Source organism: Pipistrellus hanaki, assembly GCF_964339955.1.
Source record: "Pipistrellus hanaki genome assembly, chromosome: 1".
NCBI lineage: Eukaryota > Metazoa > Chordata > Mammalia > Chiroptera > Vespertilionidae > Pipistrellus > Pipistrellus hanaki.
The window spans coordinates 39,149,561-39,173,466 of NC_140503.1; the positions used below are offsets into that span (position 1 = coordinate 39,149,561).

General features: G+C 46.5%; 1 protein-coding gene across 4 annotated transcripts in view; it reads left to right on the forward strand.

The window, feature by feature from the left end:
• The first annotated feature begins 1,337 nt into the window (after positions 1–1,337).
• The window catches only part of CDKL1 (cyclin dependent kinase like 1), a 49,217-nt gene continuing 26,648 nt past the window's right edge, over positions 1,338–23,906 (forward strand). Inside the window, exons 1-3 of one of the 4 annotated variants that reach the window (XM_084887833.1) lie at positions 1,338–1,367; positions 1,873–2,124; positions 2,731–2,775. In XM_084887833.1, the coding sequence (XP_084743959.1) occupies positions 2,758–2,775 (18 nt within the window). In that variant the 5' untranslated portion in view covers positions 1,338–1,367; positions 1,873–2,124; positions 2,731–2,757. Of the gene's footprint in view, positions 1,368–1,598; positions 1,686–1,872; positions 2,125–2,730; positions 2,776–23,906 lie in introns of those variants that run through there. The other 3 variants (XM_084887832.1, XM_084887831.1, XM_084887834.1) reach the window with 3 other exon arrangements.

Here is a 23,906-nt window from a genome sequence, read left to right on the forward strand (position 1 = left end):
ATGGGGGTGAGGATGGGGGTGGGGATGGGGGTGGGGATGGGGGTGGGGGTGGGGGTGGGGATGGGGGTGAGGATGGGGGTGGGGGTGGGGATGGGGGTGGGGATGGGGGTGGGGATGGGGGTGGGGGTGGGGGTAGGATGGGGATGGGGGTAGGATGGGGGTGGGGGTGGGGATGGGGGTGGGGATGGGGGTGGGGATGGGGGTAGGATGGGGGTGGGGGTGGGGATGGGGGTGGGGGTGGGGGTAGGGATGGGGGTGGGGATGGGGGTGGGGGTGGGGGTGGGGATGGGGGTGAGGATGGGGGTGGGGGTGGGGGTGAGGATGGGGGTGGGGATGGGGGTAGGATGGGGGTGGGGGTGGGGATGGGGGTGAGGATGGGGGTGGGGATGGGGGTGAGGATGGGGGTGGGGATGGGGGTGGGGATGGGGGTGGGGGTGGGGGTGGGGATGGGGGTGAGGATGGGGGTGGGGGTGGGGGTGAGGATGGGGGTGGGGATGGGGGTAGGATGGGGGTGGGGGTGGGGATGGGGCGGGGATGGGGGTGGGGATGGGGGTGGGGATGGGGGTGGGGATGGGGGTAGGATGGGGGTGGGGGTGGGGATGGGGGTGGGGTGGGGGTAGGATGGGGATGGGGGTAGGATGGGGGTGGGGGTGGGGATGGGGGTGGGGATGGGGGTGGGGATGGGGGTGGGGATGGGGGTGGGGATGGGGGTAGGATGGGGGTGGGGGTGGGGATGGGGGTGGGGGTGGGGGTAGGGATGGGGGTGGGGATGGGGGTGGGGATGGGGGTAGAATGGGGGTGGGGGTAGGATGGGGGTGGGGGTGGGGATGGGGGTGGGGATGGGGGTGGGGATGGGGGTGGGGGTGGGGGTAGGATGGGGATGGGGGTAGGATGGGGGTGGGGGTGGGGATGGGGGTGGGGATGGGGGTGGGGATGGGGGTGGGGATGGGGGTGGGGATGGGGGTAGGATGGGGGTGGGGGTGGGGATGGGGGTGGGGGTGGGGGTAGGGATGGGGGTGGGGATGGGGTGGGGATGGGGGTGGGGGTGGGGATGGGGCGGGGATGGGGGTGGGGATGGCGGGGGAGTGGGGAGGACTCTGGCGCAGGCGTCTTCCTGCAGCCTCCGCTCCGGCGGCGTTTTCCCTCCCGCCGGAGCCTGCATCCCGCAGCCTCCTGTCCGCAGGGGGACGTGCAGGCCCAGGCCCGCGGTGGGGACCCTCCTCAGGGGCCCGAGGACCTCCCACCCAGCCCTTCTCCGCCGCACGGACCGCGGCGGCCCCGCCCAGGCCAGCGGGGGCGGGACCGTTCCCGTAGGGATCCCGGGCGGCGGGGCGGCGGGTGGGAGCGGGGCCGGCGGCGGCCAGCGGGTGAGTCCGGGGCGGCGGGAGGAGCGGGCCGGGCCGGGCGGGCCGGGCCGCCACGTGGCGCCGCTCGGGGCGCGGGGGGCGGGGGCGCGGGCCGAGCATCCTCCCGGGGCCGCGGGGCCGAGAGGGGCCCCGCGCGCGGCGGGTCGGCGTGGCCCGCGGTCCCTGAGCTCCAGGCCCGCCTCCCCCGGCGGGGCTGCGCTCCTCCCCGGAGCCGGGCGGTGTCTGCTTGCTGCGGGGAAATCAGACCCGAAATTAGAGCCGGGGAAGCCCTTGGGCAGCTCCTGTGTCTGGGGTCGGATGAACTGTAACATGGAAAAGGTAGATTATCTCGCAAGTCGGCTCGCCTTAGGATGGCGGGTTACACTTTAACTCGCAGGCACGTGTCACAGGCGGTGAAGGTGGGTTAGTTCCCGGCTCCAGGCTGTCATCGCCGCGTGGCCATCGCCGAGGGGGTGGCTTCCCCCGTCCGCTCCTCGCTCCTGAGCAGGTGCCTCCTCCGCCCCAGGTCCCGCCCGCCCGGAGCAGCGTGTGCCCAGCGACACTGTCAGGCTATGTGAAGACCGCCTCCGCGGAGATCTGTTCCTCCGTGATGGAGAGGTATGAAAAAATCGGGAAAATTGGCGAAGGATCCTACGGCGTTGTTTTCAAATGCAGAAACAGGGACACGGGCCAGGTGGTGGCCATCAAGAGGTTTCTGGAATCAGAAGATGACCCTGTCATCAAGAAAATCGCCCTTCGAGAAATCCGCATGCTCAAGGTAATGATTCTTTCCAAGTGAGTTTTGAGGGGTAAGAAAGAAAGAAAAAAAAAAAATCCGGGGCTTGTCATGTTAAATAAATGCCTTGCGATGTGGTTACATCTCCTTCCTTCATGGCCTTTGGACACAAATGGGGTGTCTGAGCCCAAGACGCCAATTATATAAGGAACTAGAAAGCAGAAGTGGGCAAGGTGGTATTCCCTCTCAGAGATGCTGTGGGGTAGCTTATGTTCCTTTCCAGTGGCTTCTCTTCTATGTCACCTGTAGCGCTGGTCCTTCAAGGGCCATCCACTTTGACTGATAGAACAAGAGCTCACCACATTGTTAGCACGCATGGTTCTTACACTCCGAGGCTGACTTCTGTGGATGGTCTTAGTCCATCAAGAGAGTTGGTCATTCACCTGTTTTCCAATTGTTAGGAGGCTGACAGGTTCTCCTCACACCTCACATTTAGTTACTGCTGAGCATCGTGTTGTCCTGCCTCAAAAAGTGAAAGGATCGCTTTTAAGATGTTTATTCGTTAACCCTAGGAGACCATGATTTCAAACAGGGGCAGGGGGGATTGTTTATTGCAAGCTAAAACTATTTTTTTCCTCTCATGGAAAGATGCTTCTTCTCTGAATTCCTGTGAAGATGAACCCAAACTGCAAGGTAACCCGTGACATGTAATGAATGCGGTGGAGGTTAACCTGGTTTTAAATAGCACCTGTGTTCTGACATGTGGACTAACTCTGACAAGGAGAGAGCCACTCTGGGGGAGATGGTGAACACTCAGGATTTTCTCCGTTTCCCCAGGCTTCTCAGAAAACCTCTTCTTTCCCCCGGAAGTGGGGGTGTGGGCTGATCTCTGGGTAAGGGTCCTGAAGGGGAGCAGCAGCGGCTTTGGATAGAGTGGATCCTGGGAACACTTTCTTCATTCGGCTCAGGATGCTCTTTACCTGGATGTTATCTGTTCTGAGAAGACACTTCCAACCACCCCTCTTCCAGAAGGGGTGAGCCCAGCAGTGTTCGGTGCTCACCGCCTGGGCCCCTCTGTCCCTCCTCCCCTCTCTGCACAGGGAGAGGTTCTCCCCACTTCTCTTGGGCCAGGGGACAGGCTTACACTTTCTCAGGCTTTCCTACAGGAGACGGTGATCATTGCATTTCAAAGGGTTCCTTTGCTCCAAAGAAAAGAACGTTTCCTTCTAGTGGAGAGAGAGAGAGTCTGCTCCTGATTCTGAAGGTCACCTGTGAGGCCTCTGAAATCTCTCACCACTCTTTAGGATTTAGGTGTTTACAGGTGTAGCTCCCTTCATTACCGGACTTCCTTCGGAATGGGGGCCTCGCCTCTGTATCTCTGTATCAAATTACTTGGCATTTCCTAGGCCTCCAGTAAGTCTTATTGCTGTGTGTTTTTTAAAAAGGGTTTAAAAAGTAAGCTCTTGGGAAGGGGAGGTGTTGCCAATGAGTTGGGGAGTCAGAGCTGCTCTCTTGAATAACTGAATATTGATGTGCTCTAAGGGGAGAGTTGTGTGCACAGCACCCCACCCTCCAAAATCAAGTGCACAGATGTAGACTCCCCTATCTGTATGAGGCGATGGGACTAGATTTCTGTTGAGACTGTCCCTTTAAGCCTCAACCTTTCAGAATTCTATGATATTGCTAACACCATTATGGTACTTTGCTGAATAAGTGAATTGAGGGTATATTGAATAAAGTCATATTTTCCATTTATTTTCTCAGTAACTACTTATAGAGCCCCATTGTGCCTAAAACATGTTACACCAAGTTGCACGCCCTTTCAGATGTTAGCTTGTGGAAGGGAAGTCATTTCTTCTCGGCTCTCACTCAGGGTAGACTGGGTTCCTAATGGGCAGGCCTGTGCCATTCACCTGGTGTCTCCATGCCTGGCAAGAACCCTTTAAATGTCTGTTGAATAACGAAAACAAAGTGTTAGACTTTGAGATGTTTAGGGAAGCATGGAATGAGAAAGAAAGCATTTGGGGCAAACAGTCTATCCCGGGAGAAGGTGTGAGTGGAAAGCAGTATGTTGAGGGGCACAATTAGTAACTGCAGGCTTGGCCAAGATGCCTGCTGGGTGCCAACAGGCCAGGTAGAGGAGGAAAGGAAGCCAGGTCCAATGGGAGGGAGTGGGAGCACTTTCCTGGGATCACAGGTCTGGCCCTGGGATGTGATGGCTAGCACATGGCCGTACCTGGGTCCCAGCGGGCCTTTGGGGATTGGAGCCGGAGAACAGGAAACTGGCGATAGAGAGGAGAGAGAGGCAAGTGTTTTAGGGTGTCATCTGAACTGGAATTGAAGGCAGGGCTTAAGTGCTCATGGGAAGGAGGAGTACTGAGCTGTGAGCAAAACACAGTTCCCTGGGCCAGGGGAAGGCTGCAGCTCAGTGACGCGGAGAGTTTAAGTTCCTAGGTGTTCTTTGAATGTCCCTCACAGAGCTGGTGAGGTCAGGAGCTAGGGGCCAGGAGGGCTACGTCTGAAGGTACTCCAGTGACCTTAGCCAACGCAGGTGAGGACAGCAGGTGCTGAGCACCTGGCTGCCCCCATTATATAAGGAAAGCTAGAAGGTCAAGGCTAGATGGAGAGGACTTTGAATGCCAAACTAAGGGAAGCTAGTCAAGTGTTTGTTTTGTTTTGTTTTGTTTGTTTATTTGTCATTTGTGGATATTTGGATTTCATGGACGAGTAATGTTTCAAAAAAATTTTTTTTTTGTTAATTGTTATTTTTTCAGATTGGGATAGGTTGCCAACATTTTAATCCTCAGCCAAGGATATGTGTTTATTTTTTCAATTTATTTGAGAGAGAGAGGAAGTGAAGGGTGGATAGAGAGAGAGAGGGAAATGTTGATGTGAGAGAGGAACATCAATCAGTTGCCTCCCATAAGTACCCTGACCAGGGATCAGGGATCAAACTCAGAACCTAGGTATGTGCCCTCACTGGGAATCGAACCTGCAGCCTTTTGGTGTACAGAACAATGCTACAACCACCTGAACCACCTGGCAAGGCAAGGTTTTCAACATTTTAAAACACCAACTACCAACAACTATCACCGTCACTTCATAAATAAAGGGACATTTTAGTATTAAAAAAAAAAAACTAGGAAAAAGTCTTTTTTTTTTTTTTTTTTTTAGAAAAAAGCAATCTTCCCCAAAAGAGAGAAGTTGACAACTATAAATCACATTTATGTACGTTCATTTCTCTGATGTGAGTATTTGTGTGCAGTTTGTGTGTATGTGAGTATGTATGTGCCATTGCCCTTATTTTTCTCACTTCATTATCCGTTGATGAAAATGGCACCATCATTTGTTTTGTGAAGCCTGAATCTCATGAAACTAAGCACTATGTCCGGAACAAAAGAGTCCCCAGATCAGTTAATGTCCTGCTCAATAGGATCTGTATCTGATACAACAAAATAACAGTACAAAAGAATTGAATGGTGTCTTAGAGTCTGTAGTAGAATTTGGTCTGTATCAATCCTCAGAGAAGTCCTTGGGTATCTGTTTTTAAAACTGTTCAATGAACAATTTAAAGCCACTCTCAATAGTTGCTATTGAACTCTTAAAAATATGTGTTTCCTCCTAAGCAGATATGACTGTAGAAATTAATTGTCCAGCAGTTGACTTTGTAATTTTTAAGGCAGGGTATCTATAATGCTTCTAATTTTTGGTTTGATAGCATATATGAAAATGTCGCTGTCCATTCAATGCTTTTGAAGATTATAATTATTATCAAGAAACCTGTTTTGCTAATATTTTTAGAAAAAATTTTTTTCTGAAAATTTGAAACACTTTCAAATGCATTATTTTGTGCCATTTGAAAAAAAATGGGTGATACATTTTTATGATAGTATTTGTACTAATAAACTGCTTCTTAAACTAAATATAACCATTCTTCACCAAAAGGTCCTACTGCAGTCAACCTTTTCATTTTTAATTAGATTTTATTCAGGTTAGATAATTAGGCTTTATTAAAAAAATAACAGTTGCTTCAGTTAAAATCAGTCAACTCATAACCTACTCTAAGAACAAATTAACTTCTCTTCTAATGACAGTAATAAAATTATACTGCAATACCTGAGCTCAAAGCAACTATTCTACCCTTTCTCAAACTCATTTTCTTTTTTAAATTAAATTTATTAATAAGTTTATATAAGTTTCAAGTGTACAATTCTATAATACATCACCTGTATATTGCAGTGTGTGCTCACAATTCAAAATTTGGTCTCCTTCCGTCACCATATATTTGACCACCTTTACCCACTTCAACTTCTCCCCACCTCTCTTCACCTCTGGTAACCACCATACTGTGTTCTGTGTCAATGAGGTTTTGTTTGTTTGTTTGTCAAACTCATTCTCCATTGTGGAAAAATAAAAGGGAAAAAGTCAAAATTTTGAGTTAGTGCTTTGATGAAACACCAGTGCATAATCTAGTTGACAGATGTTCATTTGCCAAGTTTTTACAGAACTCTTGCTATGTACCAGGCACTATTCTTGGCCTGTTTTCTCATAGGAAAGGAGAGACTGACATTAAACAAACAATTATATGTCAAGTGGTGAGAAATAAAACAAGATAAGAGAGAAAGAGTAAGGGAGGGGCTTGTTTTTTATTTAGGGTGGTCAGGAAAAGCCTCTCTGAGTAATGACATTTGAACAGAGACGAAAAGGAAATGTGAAGAGAGGACTCATAAACTATCTAGGAGATGAGCTTCCAGGCAGAGAGAACAAGTACAAAGGCCCCAAAGCAGGGTCAAGTGATGGTTCTATGCATGTTCTCGTGTGTTCTAGGTGGAGCAAATAGGTCAGTGTGTCTGGAGCAGAGTAAATAAGGATGAGGAGGCTCATGGGAGAAGAAATTAAAGTGGTAAGGGGGTCAGGCACGAGGGCCTTGTGGGCCATGGTAGGGCCTGTGGATTTTACTTCGAGTGTTTTGGGTAGAGGGGTGCCTTAGCATATCTTATATCCTAGAAGGATTCCTCTAGCTGCTGGTTCCTCGGTCCACAGTCAGGAAGATCACTTAGAAGACTTTCAGAGTAGTAATCATAGGGTCAGAGTGGTAGGGTGGTGGTTGTCAGATTCTAGATTTATTCTCAGAGAAACGCATAGAGGAGTCTGGTGGTTAGATGAGGAGCCAAGTATGACTCCAGTGTACTTGACTTGAGTAACTGGAAAAGCAAAGAGATAGGGAGAATGAGGTACAAATTTGGGAGGAAGGAAATCAATAGTTCTCTTTTGTATATGTTACATTTGAGATGTGAATCCAAGGAGACTGCAGGTAAGCCTAGGATGGTGGCTTGCAATTAATGTGCAAGTCTGGCCTTAAGGGGAAAGTCCAGGTTGCAGATATTCAGTTGGGAGACATCAACATAGCACTGATAAGTAAAGCCATGAGACTGGGTCACCATAGGGAATAAATAAACCAATATCAAAGACTGAGCCCTGGAGCTCCAGCATCTGGACGTCAGGAAGATGAGGAAGAAGCAGCAGGGGATAGAAGAAGGGGTGACTGACAAGGTCAGAAAATCCCAAGAACCATGTTCTTAAAAGTTTAGTGAAAAAAATGTTTGAAGAATGAAGGAATGGCCCTAGCTAGTGTGTTCAGTGATTAAAGCATCAGCCCTTACACTGAGGAGTCACCAGTTCAATTCCTGGTTAAGGTCACATACATGGGTTGTGGGTTCAATCCCCAGCCCCAGGTGGGGCATGTGTGGGAGGCAACCAATCCGTATGTCTCTCTCACATCAATGTTTCTCTCTCTTTCTTCCCCTCCATCCCTTTATTCTCTCTAAAACTCAGTGGAAAAAAACATCATTGGGTGAGGATTAACAAACAAAAAAAGAATGAGAAAATGTCAGTGGTGTCAAAGGTCATTAGTAGAGACTTAGAAGTAGGCATTGGCTTTGAAAATGTGAGGGTCATCTGAGAACTTCACGAGAGTGGTTTGTAGTGAGTGGTAGAAACAAAAGCTTCATCAAAGAGGGTTCCAGAGAGAATGATAGGTATAAAGTAAAGGCAGTAATATAAACAATTCTTTTAAGAGATTTTCTTATAAAAGGAAGCTAAGAAAACGGGCAGCAGGCACTCAGAAGGAAGTGAGGTCGAAAATTTTTGTTGCTATTGTTTTTAATATATTTTTTTTATTGATTTTGTACAGAGAGGAAGGGAGAGATAGAGAGAGTTAGGAACATTGATGAGAGAGAGTCATTGATCAGCTGCCTCTTGCACACCCCCTACTGGGGATATGCCCGCAACCAAGGTACATGCCCTTGACCAGAATCGAACCCAGGACCCTTCAGTCCCCAAGCCGACGCTCTATCCATTACCCTTCAGTCCCTAAGCCGACACTCTATCCATTGAGCCAAACCGGTTTTGGCTGTTGCTATTGTTTTTAATACAGGAGAAATAAGTATATTTGTGTGCCGATGGGATTAATCCAGTAAAGAGAAAACAATGGTGTTGGAGGGAGATAATATCTGGGGCCATGACGATCGGTTATTAACTTGAGCCATGATGACCCCAAAACATAGCTATAATAGCATAATAAAAGACCAACCATGGACCAGCTGGGAGATTAGGCTATCTCTTGTTTTATTTGAAGTATTGCTAGTTTCTTTACAGACACTATCCTTAATCTTTATGTAACAAGACCCACAGCTATCTTCAAACTATGGGTGTAGAACTTCTTCCACCAGCATGTGTGAAATCTTCTGATTTGCATACAACCTATGAACCCTACAGGAATGAATTCAACCCCTTTTCATAACTGGGATTCAAACATACTGGTATAAAGATATTTTGCATGGGAGGTGGGGTAGTCATGACAGAAACCAGATTTTAGAGGAAGACATAGTCCTTGAAAGAAAATCACCTTAAGTCAAGAAGTCTGGCATGATTTGGCTGAAGTCATCACAGGCCCTGTGATGGGAAGTGGGCACTGTTTCTGCATAAAGCAGGTAACTGTACCTGAACCCAATCCAGAACGCTGAGAATAACTCTGTCCAACAGGAAAAGAGCTGTGTGTTGCAAAACAAACACAAACCAACTAATTCAGGATAATTTTGTTACTAAGGTCCCAAGCCTCTATGATAGTGAGTTTTCTCTCTGTGGGATGAAAATGGTTGAACTATTGGAAGAGGAAGCCAAGGAATTCCAACCAGCAGTGATGAAAAGAGTACATGCTCCTAGAGGAGTTGAGGACAGGACAGTGCCCCTTTGAGGTGTCTAGGCAGACCGTCAGTAGACGGGGCCTTAGGTTAGATCAGACCAGCATCAATCGAGGGCTGAAGGCAGCAGCTAGGACATTATCTATGACAACCCACCCTCCAGAAGAGAAGAAAAATGAGAAGGAACCTCATATTGCTGTTGGTCACCCAGTAGACTTGAGCAAAGTGTCCTGTATCCTTAACAAGGATGCACAAATTATATTTAGATAACCTTACATGGTATTGTTATCCCATTTCACAAATGGGTTTATGATGGTTAATGATTTGACATGTCCTTCTGGTTAGTGAGCTGAAGTGCAGACACAGGTTTATCTGTCCCCAAGTCCATTCCCTGCTGCTCCCACACATCAGAACCATCACATTACACCAAACACCACACTCTGAAGTCTCCCAATGACTGGTCCTCAGGGTTTATCCTTCTCTTGCTCCATCAGGGCCTTTGCTATGGGACTCATGGCTGCCATGGATGCCTGGGTGTAGATTCTTACTGGAATAGTAGTTCTTTCCAACTTCATTCCACAACCATCCTATCTAATTAAGAGGAAATATACTAATTGACCCTCATGCTGTTGCAAAGATGGTGGCACCCACAGCCAATAAGGAGGGAATATGCTAAATGCCTGTCCCGCTCTCAAAGATGGTACCCACAGCCATAAAGAGGGAATATGCTAACTGACTGCCCCACCCTAAAAGATGGTGGCACCCATAGCCACAAGATGGTGGTGCCCAATCCCCTGAGCCCCACCAGGACGGCAGGTACACACCTGCCTCTGGAGTCCCCCGGTCTTCTCAGCCCCCCGGCCGCCCAGGGTTGGCCTGAGGTGCAGGCAAGCCTCAGATGGCAGCTGTCCAGCCGCCCAGGGCTGGCCGAGGCTCAGGTTATCAGGGCTGGTGAGTCTTGCGCTGTTGGCAGTGGCAGCAGCAGAGGTGTGATGGGGCATTGCTTTCCCCTGATTTCCAGGCCACCTCCCACCCCTGAGGGCTCCCAGACTATGATAGGGGGCAGGCTGGGCTGAGGGACCCCTCCTTCAGTGCATGAATTTTCATGCACCGGGCCTCTAGTGTAGATTATATTAGAAAGCAAGAAGTTAGGGTTTGCCACCAACAAATATAAGAATAACCATCAGTGAAAATGTTCATTTAAAATATTATTCTTACAATAAAGCACACACGTCACTTAAGATATGCAGATGACACCATCCTACTAGCAGAAAGTAGCAATGATCTGAAACATCTTCTGATGAAAGTCAAAGAAGGTGCCAAAGCAGGACTGCAGCCGAGACCAGTTTGGCTCAATGGATAGAGCGTTGGCTTGGGGACTGAAGGGACCCGGGTTCGATTCCGGTCAAGGGCATGTACCTTGGTTGCGGGCACATCCCCAGTAGGGGGTGTGCAAGAGGCAGCTGATCGATGACTCTCTCTCATCGATGTTTCTAGCTCTCTATCTCTCTCCCTTCCTCTCTGTACAAAATCAATAAAATATATTTTTAAAAAAAAAGCAGGACTGCATTTGGACATCAAGAAACAAAAATTATGACTATTACTGCACAGTGAAGACGTTGAAATTGTTAAAGACTTTGCTTACCGTGGTTCAGTCGTCAATTCAAATGGAGACTGCAGGCAAGAAATCAAGAAAAGGCTGAGACTCGGAAGGCAGCAACGGAAGAATTAGGAACAGTCCCCAAGGGCAAAGACGTGTCATTGGAGACCAAAGCTAAGATCATCCACACCCTCACATTCCCAATTTCTCTGTACAGAGGTGGAAGTTGAACAGTGAAGAAGGCTGATAAAAAAAATATTGATTTGTTTGAAATATAATGTTGGAGGGGAACTCTACACATACCCTGGACCTCCAAAAAGATGAATAAGTGGGTCATGGAGGAAATTAATTCTAAAACATTGTTGGAGGCAAAAATGACAAAACTGAAGCTGTTCTACTCCAGGCACTTCCTACGATGGCAGGGTCTTTGGAAAGGTCAGCAATGCTGGAGAAATGGAAGGCAGCAGGGAAAGAGGAAGACCAAATACGAGATGGATTGACTTCACAGAAGAAGCCACAGGCATGAGCCCACCGGGCTGAGCCGGGCTGTTGAGGACAAGACATTGTGGACGTCACTCATTCCTAGGGTCCCTCAGAGTCAGAGCTGATGCAACGGCACAAACACACACATCACCCCCACAAGGAAGAACATTGATCCTTGGGATAGGAGGCAAAAAAGTCCAACTTTTGTATTCTCTAAAGCACAGATATACAAACAAAACATATACAGGTATAAAGTATATTTGTGGTATTAACATTTCTTTGGGAGGTGATTGGGGAAAATATGTGTAAAAAGACTTCTTTGGGGGACAAATATGCAAAGAAGATTCCTAGGGTATGAGAAGGGGAGAATGTAGAGTGTGTACTTTGTCGTCATGAATAGTAATAACCCCCATTTTCCTACTGTCTCCTCACTTTCTGTAACCTTCCTGAGGCTGTGGGCTGTGTGACTGCCGGGGACAGGAGCCATCCTCAGGAGGGGCAGTTCTGGTCTGGCTCAGGGCTGTGGGGTGACCTTGGGTAAGCTCCAGTGCCTCCTGGAACCTGGCCCGCCTTATCATCACGATTTATGTCTCTGTTTGGCATTGCTTTGCTGACGTTTTGCTGAGGGGAGCAGAGTACTTTTGGGCCAAATACCTACTTTAAGGCTGAAAAGGCAGGAAAATAGAGTAAAAAAAAAAAGAGCAGTAAATCGGTGCAGCCACTGCAGAAAGCAGTATGAAGTTAACTCAAAACATTAAAAATTGTACTGCCTATGACTCAGTGATTCTACTTCTGGATATGTATCCAAAGAAACCCAACATTAATTTGAAAGAATATGTACAGCCTTATGTTCCTTACAGTGTTATTTATGATAGTCATGATTTGGAAGCAGCCCAAGTGTCTATCAGTAAATGAGTGGATGAAAAAGCTGTGGTACAGACCTGGTTGGTGTGGCTCAGTTGGTTGAGCATTGTCCTGTGCACTGAAGGGTCGCAGGTTTGATTCCTGGTCAGGGCACATGCCTGGGTTTCGGGTTTGATCCCCAGTAGGTGTACATGCAGGAGGTAGCTGATAAATGTTTCTCTCTCACTCGCTCCCTCTCCCTTCCTCTCTCTCGAAAATCACTAAAAAACATATTTGTTTTAAAGAAAACTGTGGTACATGCACACAATTGAATGCTACTTGGCCACAGAAAAGAAGGAAATCTTATCTTTTGCTATAGCATTGATGGACCTACAGGGTATTATGCTAAGTGAAATAAGCCAGTCAAAGAAAGACAAGTACTATGTGATTTCACTTATATGTGGACTCTAATTAACAAAATAAACTAACAAAATAGAAACAGACTCAAATACAGAGAATAGACTGACAGCTGTCAGAGGAGAGGGGTTTGGGAAACTGGGTGAAAAAAGCTGAAGGGATTAAGAAAAAACAAACAAAACTTAAAGATGCAGACAACAATATGGTGATTACCAGAGGGAGAGGGAAGTAGAAGAGGATAAAGAGGGGATAAATGATTTGGGGTGGTGAACACACAAGATGATGTATTATAGACTTGTACCCCTGAATGTTATTAACCAATGTCACCCCAATAAATTCAATTAAAAAAACAACAACAAGAGCATAGGCGAGAGAATGTGGAATTAAGCACTTAATTCCCCATTCCACTGAATGCTAGCGGAGTGCCATGTGAAAGCTCTCAGCACTAGAATCTAATTAGAGCTTTCACAATGTTGAAAGGCTTTTGCTTCCCCGATATTAGTTTAATAATATTTCCCAACTCAATAAAAGTCTCAATGGAAAATTCTGTGACTTCTTTAAGAATTTAATCCTGCTGTTGCTAATTGGTGCTAATTTCTAGTTCCCCTCTCTTCAAGTTGTTTAGCTGGTTGAAATGGATTAGTAACATTTCGGTAAGTTGTGTTAGCTCTATTCAGCAGCCTCTCTTATGACTTATATGAGGTTACAAGCGCCACTGATCACATAAACGAGTGAAACAGGTTGACCATAAGACAAGATGGAGAGGGGAGACTGGGTAACTGGAGATTGAATGTCTCATGTAAAGTGGCAGCCATGGCTCAGCTCCATAGACTGCAAGCTTAGGGGGCTAGGTTTTCAGTCTTTCTTTAAAAATCCAGAAGTCAGAATTTTATGTAAAATCTCTTTGGTTTATCCCCACAAATTTTTTGTTTTGAAAACATTTTCAAAATATAAAGAAATGGTAAGAATAATACAATGAACATCTCCATATGCTTATCTAAACCCATTAATTGGCTGTTAGACATCTTCATTTCCTTTCTGTCTCTATCAGTTACACACACACACACACACACACACACACACACACTTTTTTGGCCAAATTATTTTCCTAAGTATGGAGTATAACTCTCCTAGAACAAGGGCATTTTTCTATATAACTACAATATGATTTCTACACTCAAAAAATTTATCTTTGGCATAATAATAGCATTACGGTCTGTGCTCAAATTTCTCGTATTGTCCCAATAATAGTTGTGTAACTATATATATATAATCCAGGATCTAATCATTGACAATACATTGCATTTAGTTGTCATGTCTCTTTAGTCTAAAAGAGTTCCCCAATTTTTAAATTCTTATTTTGGTCTTTCATTATATGGCGTTTTTAAAGCATCTTGGCCAATAGTTTTGCAGAATGTGCCTCAACGTAGGTTGTCTGGCTGTTCCCACATGATTTGATGCAGGATCAAGGTTTTCAGATCACGGGGTGCTGCATGGGTGAACTGTACCCATCACACTAGTTCTCCTCAGGAAGTGCATGATCCCATAATTGGTGCTATCAGTTTTAATCTCATGGTTAAGATGGGTCTGCCATATTTCCCAATTGTAAAGAAGCATTTCCCCTTTATAATTAATAAGTAACCTGTGGGTTTATAATTCTAAACTTGTTCCCCAATAACTTTCACCCAAGGATCCTTGCCTCAATCAATTTTAATAAGAGTTATTGTAAAATGGTGACTTTCAACAATTCTTTCTATATTCATTAGTTATGATTTTTCAGTTTAAAAAAAAAAAAAAAAGAGATTTCCTTCGCACTCCATCCCCATCTCATACATACATTTCATACATTATCACTGTGAATTTGGGGGCTTTTTTCAACACGTTAGAAACCATCGCTGTCATTATTCTTTTTTGTCCTCAAATAGCACACATCTGACCACTTGGGGCTCCTGGGACCCAGGTCCTTTGTCCTGACAGAGGCCTATCATTCCTTGAGTGTGTCTTTACTGTGTGCACAGCATATGTCTCAGGCTCATCCTGCCCAGCTCTGGAATCAGCCATTTTCCCAAGGAGCACAGTTCACTTCAGTGAGAATGAAATCTGACTTTAAAACATGGACAAGTTGCCCTAGCCAGCTTGGCTCAGTAGATCAAGCGTCGGCCTGCAGACCAAAGGGTCCCGGGTTCGATTCCGGTTGGGGGCCAACCAATTGATGTGTTTCTCTCACATTGATGTTTTTCTCTGTCTTTCCCTCTCTCTTTAAATGATCAATGGAAAAATATCACCCGGTGAGGATTAAAAACAAAAAAATAAGAACATTGACAAGTCAATTAAAAAAAAAAAAATTAAACACCATTCAAGACGAACAGAACACATCTGCAGACAGTGGTTGGCCTGCAGGCTTAGTTTTGGGCCTTCCGATTGTACAGCTTTCATGCCATGCACATGTCATGAGAGGATCGGTTTGCCGCCCGTTACTGGCACATACATAGGTGTTGGCAGCTTGCGGAAGCTGGTGTCAGCAGCATGGAAGAGGAACCAGAGCAATCCCTTGCCCACAGTGATAGCAACCAAACAGTCCCCGAATCATCCTCTCTACTTACTTGTTCAACAAGTGGAGACCTGTTCTACTTCATTTTCACAAGATAGCACACTAACGGCAAATAGTAACTGACTGTTATGTTTATTAGAAGATTTTTTTGCCTTAGCTCTTAACGTGTTTATCTAGGAAGATTGTATTCCTGCTGTGTAGTGAACTCCTAAGTAATAAAGCTGCCACACAAATATTTCAAGAACAAAAGAGGCAGAAACCAACAAGCTGATTCATTACCTTCTGAAAGGCGCCCCATTTGTCAGGGGATTAAGCGCATACCATCTGCACTAAACATTCCTCCACTCATCCTGCCACTCAGCTCACACTCTAGAAAATAAACTCCCACAGAGCCGGAGGAGGCGGCAGGATAAGTGATTTTATAATACACACTGATATTAAAAAATAAAACTTGCTATTGCTTTTTTCCCCCCTCTTAAATTATTTTTATTTCCAGCAAATCGAATTTACAGGTAGACAACCTTGTTACCTACAGGGTGGGGCAAAAATAGGTTTACAGTTGTTCGTAGGGAAAAATAATACAATACTTCATAACTAATACTACAAGAATAAACGCGGTGTTTTGGGTACTTACAACTGCAAACCTACATTAGCCCACCCTGTATAGTTATTATAGAATAATACAATAAAACCAGAAGGCAGCCGAAACCGGTTTGGCTCAGTGGTAGAGTGTCGGTCTGCGGACTGAAAGGTCCCAAGTTCGATTCCGGTCAAGGGCATGTACCTTGGTTGCGGGCACATCCCCGGTAGGGGGTGTGCAAGAGGCAGCTGGTCGATGTTTCTCTCTCATTGACGTTTCTAGCTCTCTATCTCTCTCCCTTCCTCTCTGTAAAAAATCAATAAAATATATTTTAAAAAAACCAAAACAAAAAAAACAGAAGGCAGTACTTTTTATACAGGACGGAAAATTTTTTTAAGTTGGCCAGTCTTGTGTCTTTCACTTTAAAGTTTTTTAATGTTTTAATTCGCCTTTTTATTTGGCAGGATTCATGTGTTAGGCCACAAATTTGCTTCAATGGGCAGATTTTCTTGCTAATTATTAACCATCTTTATTACTTATCAACTTTAGAAGCACTGTGGTAAAAATGCTGTTGGGTAAAATTGCCTGGTTGAAAATCTTTGAACTCCATTTCTTTTTCTTTTTTTTTTTGGTTAGAATAATGAAAGGTGAGCTATCTACCACATGTGAAAACCAAACAAATAACTTGTTTTGTAACTGTCAGTACATTGCTGCATTGGTCATTGTTCATTTTCATTTTGATCACATTTGTACTATGGCTTCTTTCCTGGTACTTTTCACCTACGTCATTAGTCACATGAAAACAGAGCGAGCATCCACTGTGCACATTCTTAGCCTGTGCTGGGTTTAGAAGGACATCCAGGAGAGATCACAGGGTCTGTGGCCAGAGGACCAGCCTGGTACATTCTGTCCCGTCCACGTTGTCCACAGCAAACCTGAAATGGCTTCAGGCCCCCCTCACTGCCTTTCCACCCATGGTTCCAGCCTTTTCAGGACCCCTCCTCTGCATATGTCACCCCCTTCCCTTCTCTAGTCACCCTTGAAACAAAACTCAGCCAGGGTATCGGCCATGGGGTGCTTGGTATGGGAGGAAATACGGGATCAAATTTTTTTTTTTGATCCAAAAAATTAAAGAATGATTCCTCAGCAGCATGGTAATGATGGGTGTGGAATATTTCCCTCTAGGCTGGAGATGATGGTAATAATTAAATAGCTTTTTAAATAATGAAAATAGCTTTTCCTTCCCCACAGCTGATGTATTAACTAGCCTTGGTGAAAGGGAGCCAGTGCTGCGGGGCCATGCATCGCCGCCACCCTGCAGCCGTGGCACCCTGTGCATGGATCGGTCACATAGCCCCGGGGTGGCCATGGACAGAGCAGGCTGGCACCCACCTCTGCCTGGTGGCTCAAGGCCTCCTGGGCATCAGTGAGGCAAAGACCCTCGAGCGCTGAGCTCGCTCCACGAGTCCTGCGCTTGCTCCACGAGTCCAGTTTGTGCCTCTTCTTCAAATGCTGTCCATCTTGCTCCGTGCAGTCTGCCCACAGATCCACGCTTACCCAGGTCCTCTCTTCCTCATGCAGAGTGAGCCATCCATGCAGCGCGTGAAGCTCTGTCCTTTCATCGCCGTCCTGCCAGGCCTCCGCCCAAGGTTCCTTGGTGGTGGCAGACCGAGTGCCAGCATAGTGAGCCGATCCACCTGTGAGCTGGTGTTGGGTTTTGCTCCTCCATTACTTGTAAACTCCCATGGAGCCATACAGACAAGCCAATTGTAGGAGGGGTGACCGTGCAGCAAAGTGGATGACTTAGGAGAACGAGCCACCCCTTTGTGTAACTTGCTTGTTTCTTGCCCCCAGGACCTTCTGGAGCCCGGTCACAAATGTGTAGTTTTTGGTGGATTACTGGTGCATCCTCTCAGCCTTATGTCTGTGTCTCTCTAATACCCAGCTCACAGGGCAGCTCCGGGTCACAGAACCGCCTGAGGTCCACAGTCAGGTGCTCAGTCTCTCTTAGGGAGTTACCAGGTGTCCTTGTCTAGAGTAGGTCTCAGGTCACGGGACAGTGCTCCCCGGCCAATGAATCCCCCCTTTTCCAGCCTTACATTTCTCCGCTTCATGGCCCAGCAGGCTTAGGTTTCCTGCGGGTATGTAGGGGCCAGGTCTTGTCATTCTCAAGGACAGCTATGTCCTCCCGGAGCAAGAGCCATGTCGCCTCGCCGAGGCATTGTGACAGCCTCAGCCCCGGTCTGTGGGCCTGGGAGGAGGTGGGTTCCCTCAGGAGCCACCTGCCTCACCGAGGTATTTGCAGGTCTTCGTGTGGCAAAGGTGTAAGACGCGGCTTCTCCCAGCCTAGAGAGCTCTGAGAAATGTGAGGGTTTAAGACTCTCAGACTCATCCCCCTAAATGTCCTGATCCCACACCTCTGGGCCCCTCGCTTTTCTCACCAGAGCCTGGCTTTGGCATGAGAGATCTGTTGAGACTGTGCATTGTCACTTCTGTATCTCTGCTACTCTTGCATGTTAAGTCCTGAGCCTGCTCTTAGCACAACCTATCCTGCATCTACGGGAGATAAATGTCTCTTTAAATACTATCATAGAGGCTTTTTTTTTTTTTTTTTTTTTTTTTTTAATCCTCACCCAAGGATATGTTTCTTATGGATTTTAGAGAGAGGAAGAGACAGAGTCAGGGTCAGAGACAGAGACAGAGACAGAGAGACAAAGATGAGAGAAACATCGACCCGTTGCCTCCTGTATGTGCCCCTGGCTGGAGATTGAACCCGAAACATGTACAGGACAATGCTCCAGCCAACTGCACTGCCCGGTTGGTCAGGGCTGCCATCGAGGCCTCCTGACTCCCGCAGTTGACGGATGGCTAACCGGAACCAATCTATCATTTTCTCTTTTCTTTCGTCCACGCCCTAAAGGTGTTCACAAAAGCCAGCCATTCGATAATCCCTTCATTATCCTTGCCCCGCATTAGTCACGTGCCACTGCTAATGCATAAGGCAATCTGCACCACACGCAGAAGCAGGACTGATGGGAATCTCAGTAATTGTGTGGTGGCTGCTCCCCAGAGCTTCCTCTCGCCCCACTTGCCTGCAGCTGCGGGGGTCTGGCCATCTGCTTGGGGGCTGATCCAGTTCCAGGTCCCATTCTGAAGATCTGCTCGCTCGGGCCACTTCTAGTACCAGCTCTCTCAGCCTGGACACCTCCCAGGCAGTAGACCCTGTTAGTAGCTTATTTTGGGAAGTGATTCCAGAGAGCAGGAGTGATACCAGGGTCTGAGAGAGGGAAATGGGGAAAAGCCAACGCAGGGGCAATGCAAGGAGCCTGAGGACCAGAGGGTTTGCCCACCACTTCCTGTCCCCCATTGGTCAGGTGTTCGCCCCATGTAGTCTGACCTCCTGGATGGTAGAATCAACCTGCCAGCATCCCATATCCCAGCACCCAGCAGCCCCGGGCAGAAAGCCAAGGCACAGCGTACAGCTGAGGTGAGGGCTGCCGGCTGCATCTGGGCAGAGCTGGGAGCTGCAGCAAGGGCTACATTAAAGGATGCGCTGAAGGGTGGGAAGCAGCAGGCGAGAGGCAGCGAGTGCTGACCTCCTTGCTGTTGGGCAAACATTCCAGCAGGATCCCACAGAAGAGCCTTTGGGATGGCAGTTCTCTCTGCCGGGAGCGTTTTTCTGGAAATCGTCATGACCTTCACCTTCTCTAGATTTTTTTTTCCCCATTTGTTACCTTTTTCAGCAAGTTCTCCACTCACCATGTTTTAAATTGCAACCCCTATCATAGTATGTCCCCTACCTACCATATTTCTTTCCATAAGACTCACCACCAACCAGCACGCTCAAACACAGGGGTGGGACCAAGTAAGTTTACAGTTGTTCCTATGGAAAATCTTGCAATAATTAGTAAATAATAATATTAATACAAAAACAAACACTGTTTCACGTACTAACAACTGTAAACATACTTTTAACCACTCCTGTATGAGCTCCTGACAGCAGAAGTTTTTGTCATCTTTGTTAAATATTGTCATTCCAGAGCTCAGAATAATGTCTGGCACAGAGCAGAGCTCAGTATATGTTTTAAATAGCAATGTGCTTTAAATGAATATATGAAAATAGAATAATTTTGCATAGCTTAATGTATTTCCTATTTTCATCTATTTTAGTAAAATTACTCAGTAGTTTGTCTTCTTCACTCAACATACCTCATTGTCATAAGATCAGTAGAGAGGCCTGTACAATATTTTATATTTCATAGTTTACATGTGTCACAGTTTATTTAGCCATTTTTTTCTATCAAGGGAGGTTTGTATTACCTATACAACTTTTTACCTATACAAACAATACTGCAGTAAGTATCCTTATATGCAGTGGTGCTTTTATTTATCTAAATGGTGTGCTGGGTAAAAGTGTCTCTGTGTGTGAGTGAGTGTGTGTGTGTGTGTGTGTGTGTGTGTACATGTGTTTCAATAGACTTTATTTTTTAGAACAGTTTTAGATTTACGAAATTTGAGATTATCCTATAGAGAGTTGCCATCTACTCTCCACTTATAATAGTTTCATGTATTATTAACATCTTACATATACATTTGTTATCATTAATGAAATAGCACTGATACATTATCATTAACTAAAGTCCATACTTTATTCCGATTTCCTTCGTTTTCATCTAATGTCCTTTTTCTGTTCCAGGATCCCATCTGGGATACCACATGGCATTTCCTTGCCACCTGTCCCTGGGCTTCTCTTGGCTCTGACAGTTTCAGATTTTCCTGGTTTTGATAGCCATGACAGTTTTGAAGAGTACTGGTCAGATGTGCTGTGCGGTTTGGTGAGCCTGAGGAGGGGTGCGAAGGATTAAAGAAAAGGTAGACAAAGAGAATACAGCTGGGGCTCGGTGGATCTCCCGTGCCTGGAGGAGGACACAGACAGATCCCACCGGCAAGCTGAGGCTTTATTTTATAGTCAGGGGTAAACAAGGAGTGGTCAACATAGTTACAATGTTCGCGTGAGTTTCACTTGTTTTGGCAGCACTTGCTGCATCTCCCACAGCCGTTAGCTACCTAGGAAGGATCTAGGGAGCGCTGTAAGGTCAAGCTTAATTATGCTAGGAGGGCTCTGCCTCTAAGCTGGGACTTGTTTGTGGCCCCTATAGTTGCTCCCTACAGTCAGGTGTTTTGTGGAAAGTGCCCCTGTTGGAATTTGTTTGGTGTTTTCTCATGGTTAGACTTGGGGTCCCAGATTTTGGGAGGAAAACCATGTCACCTGGCTGAGATAGTGTTAAATATTGTCAGATTTCTCCAAGGAAGTCGCTCTTGCTGTCACTCCATCCTGTACACTTTGGAAGGAAGTGACTATGTGCAGCCCACACATGAGGAGTGGGGGTTCAGCTCTCCTCCATGGAGGCAGAGAATCTGCAGGAATTATGTGGAATTCTTCTGCATAGATGTATTTATTCTTTTCTATTTGTTTATTCAGTCAGTCAATTATTCATTCATAACAGCATAGACTCATGGATATTTGTGTCCCTTTGACATACCCCCATCAATGTAGGATTTATTTTTGTTTTATCATTTCCTTCCTTTCTGGCTTTATCTTATACACTTCCTACTTATCTAGAATCATCCGTTTTCTCCCAGGAGCCCTGGAGAGAGGGTATTAGCAACCAAGATTTGAGCTTTAGGTGCACATGTTGCCACTGGGGTATGGTTGCTTGTAGGCTCTTTGTTCTGACAGAGCAAGGTCATACATGTGTGAATACCAACTCCTGTATACAGATATATCTACAGTTTTTTCTATAAGTAATCATTACACCTACATTAAGCTAACCATGAGTTCATACCAATGTCTCCAACACTAATCCAACATTTAAAATACAGAGAGGAACTAAAAGAAAGACCAAAGTAAAATTGCAGCAGCAAAGGCAGAAACTTGAACACAAGAAATTACACCTGCGTCTGAGTGTCCCCGGCTTCTAGGTACAGCATAGCTGAAGGATGGCGGTGACTGGCCTGGTAAGGACCACCGATTACTCCAGATTGGAACAGCCCAGCTCAGAATGCTGAGGAGTGAGCCTGGGCCTGAGGCTTTGGCTCTACCTACTCATAATTACGAAGGGATTCTAATTAAATGAGCCCTGAACTAAATCTTTATAGAATATATGGTAATCCAGTCTTGTCTATTAAGATGACTTGTGCTGAAATCAGTTTGGCTCAGTGGATAGAGTGTCGGCCTGCAGACTGAAGGGTCCTGGGTTCGATTCCGGTCAAGAGCATGTACCTTGGTTGCGGGCACATCCCCAGTGGGGGGGGAGGGAGGGGTGTAGGAGGCAGCTGATCGATGTTTCTCATCGATGTTTCTGGCTTTCTATCCCTCTCCCTCTCTGTAAAAAATTAAAATATATGTATAAGAAACATGTTGAGTAAGCCTGTGAACATCCATCCATCTTGTTGCTTGGTTCTTCTCTTCTGATTCCTCTCTGTGTTCCTAAAGAAGCCCTTTCAGGATTGAAGTAGAAATATCCTCACCTTCTTCAATGACATTGTGAATGTTGAGCTGTGATTGAAACCTCTGGGCTACTGATTGCAAACTGGTTTCAAGACCAGAGGTGCCTCTCTGAGGTCTGCCCCTGGAGTCAACAGAGAGGGAGGAGTAACGTGGTTAGAGATGCTACATCCATAGGATCTGGCTCCTGGTCTCACCACTGCACTGACTGCTTCCAGGGAGGTCACGTGACCCCCGCCTGGGGAAACTCACCAGGCACTCAGGCCTCTCCCCACTTAACCTTTCAGCAGCATCTATCACTGCAGTCTGTCCTTCCATATTATGCCCCTGGCATCATGGCATCATGCTCTGTTGTCTTCTTTCTTTTGTAATTACTTTATTGATTAAGGTAGCACATATTTATCCTCATCCCCCACCCCCCGATTCCCATTCCAAACCCCTCCCCGTGCATGCCCCCACACTCCCTGCTGTCCATGACCACTGGTTAGGCTCATATGCATGCACACAAGTCTTTTGGTTGGTCTCGCTCCCCTATCCCCACCCTCCCCTATGTTGTCTTCTTTCTTATCTTGGGGGGCCTTCTTCCCTCTCTCTTCCTTCTCATCCACTCCTCCGATGCGCAGGGGTTCCTTGGGCCTCTTCCCTCCTCACTCGCTCTTCTGGGCAATCGCATGTGTCCATGGATTCACGTACACGCAGGATGACGCCCAGCTTTTCTCTTCCGTTCTAACTCCACCCAGCCTGACGGTTTCACTTTGGTAACTCAGAGTTCCCAACATGCCAACAATAGTAATTTCTTCCCCAGAGAAACCATTCCCCCTCCCACTGCTGACCCCACCCTCTGCCCCATGATACAAACCTCTGGTCGTTCTTGATGACTTCCTCTTCCCCCTCCCCCACCTCCAGTCCATCACCACCTCTGACTATTCCAATAACAAAGCATATCTCTGAACAGTGCCTTTCTCACCATGTGTCTGGCCTCTGCCCTGGCCCGTGTTCTAGATGCACACCTTCGGGCACATCAGATTGAAGTCTTCCTCGTTTTCCCGTCTTAAAATCTTTCATCAGCTTAGGAAGCATGATTTATTTATTCATCCACAAATAACTGCCAAGGCCCAGCGCTGGGGGTTCAACAACATCATTCTGAGTAAATAAGAGAACATAGACCCTGATATCATGGTCCTTCCATTCTGTGGAATGTATCTATTATATCTGATGACAGCAGAGGACATTAAGCAACCAACTAAGGAATCCTTACTCTATAATTACTTAGTAAACGCTACAGGCTCTGGAGGGCACATACTTCAGGGGGGCTGCCAGCCATGCAGGGGCATTGAGCCCTGGGGGCCAGGGAAGACCTCTTTAGGAAGGGGCATTTCCTCGGGGCCTTCAAGGATGAGTTTGTATTAACTAAACCATCTCTCCCCTTTCACTCTTCCTTCTTCCCCAGCCTCCTCATAGCTCTCTCTGCCTTCACCAACCGCCTGGGTTATAATCGCTTTTCACATATAAGCTACTAACGAACAGCTCATGAAGAGAAGTAAGGTAATACTGTGTACAGGTTACTTCAACCAAGACAAAAACTTCCTGAAAGACAAGCAGCTTTCTTTTTATCGGGTCTGAACCAGAGAACGCTGTCT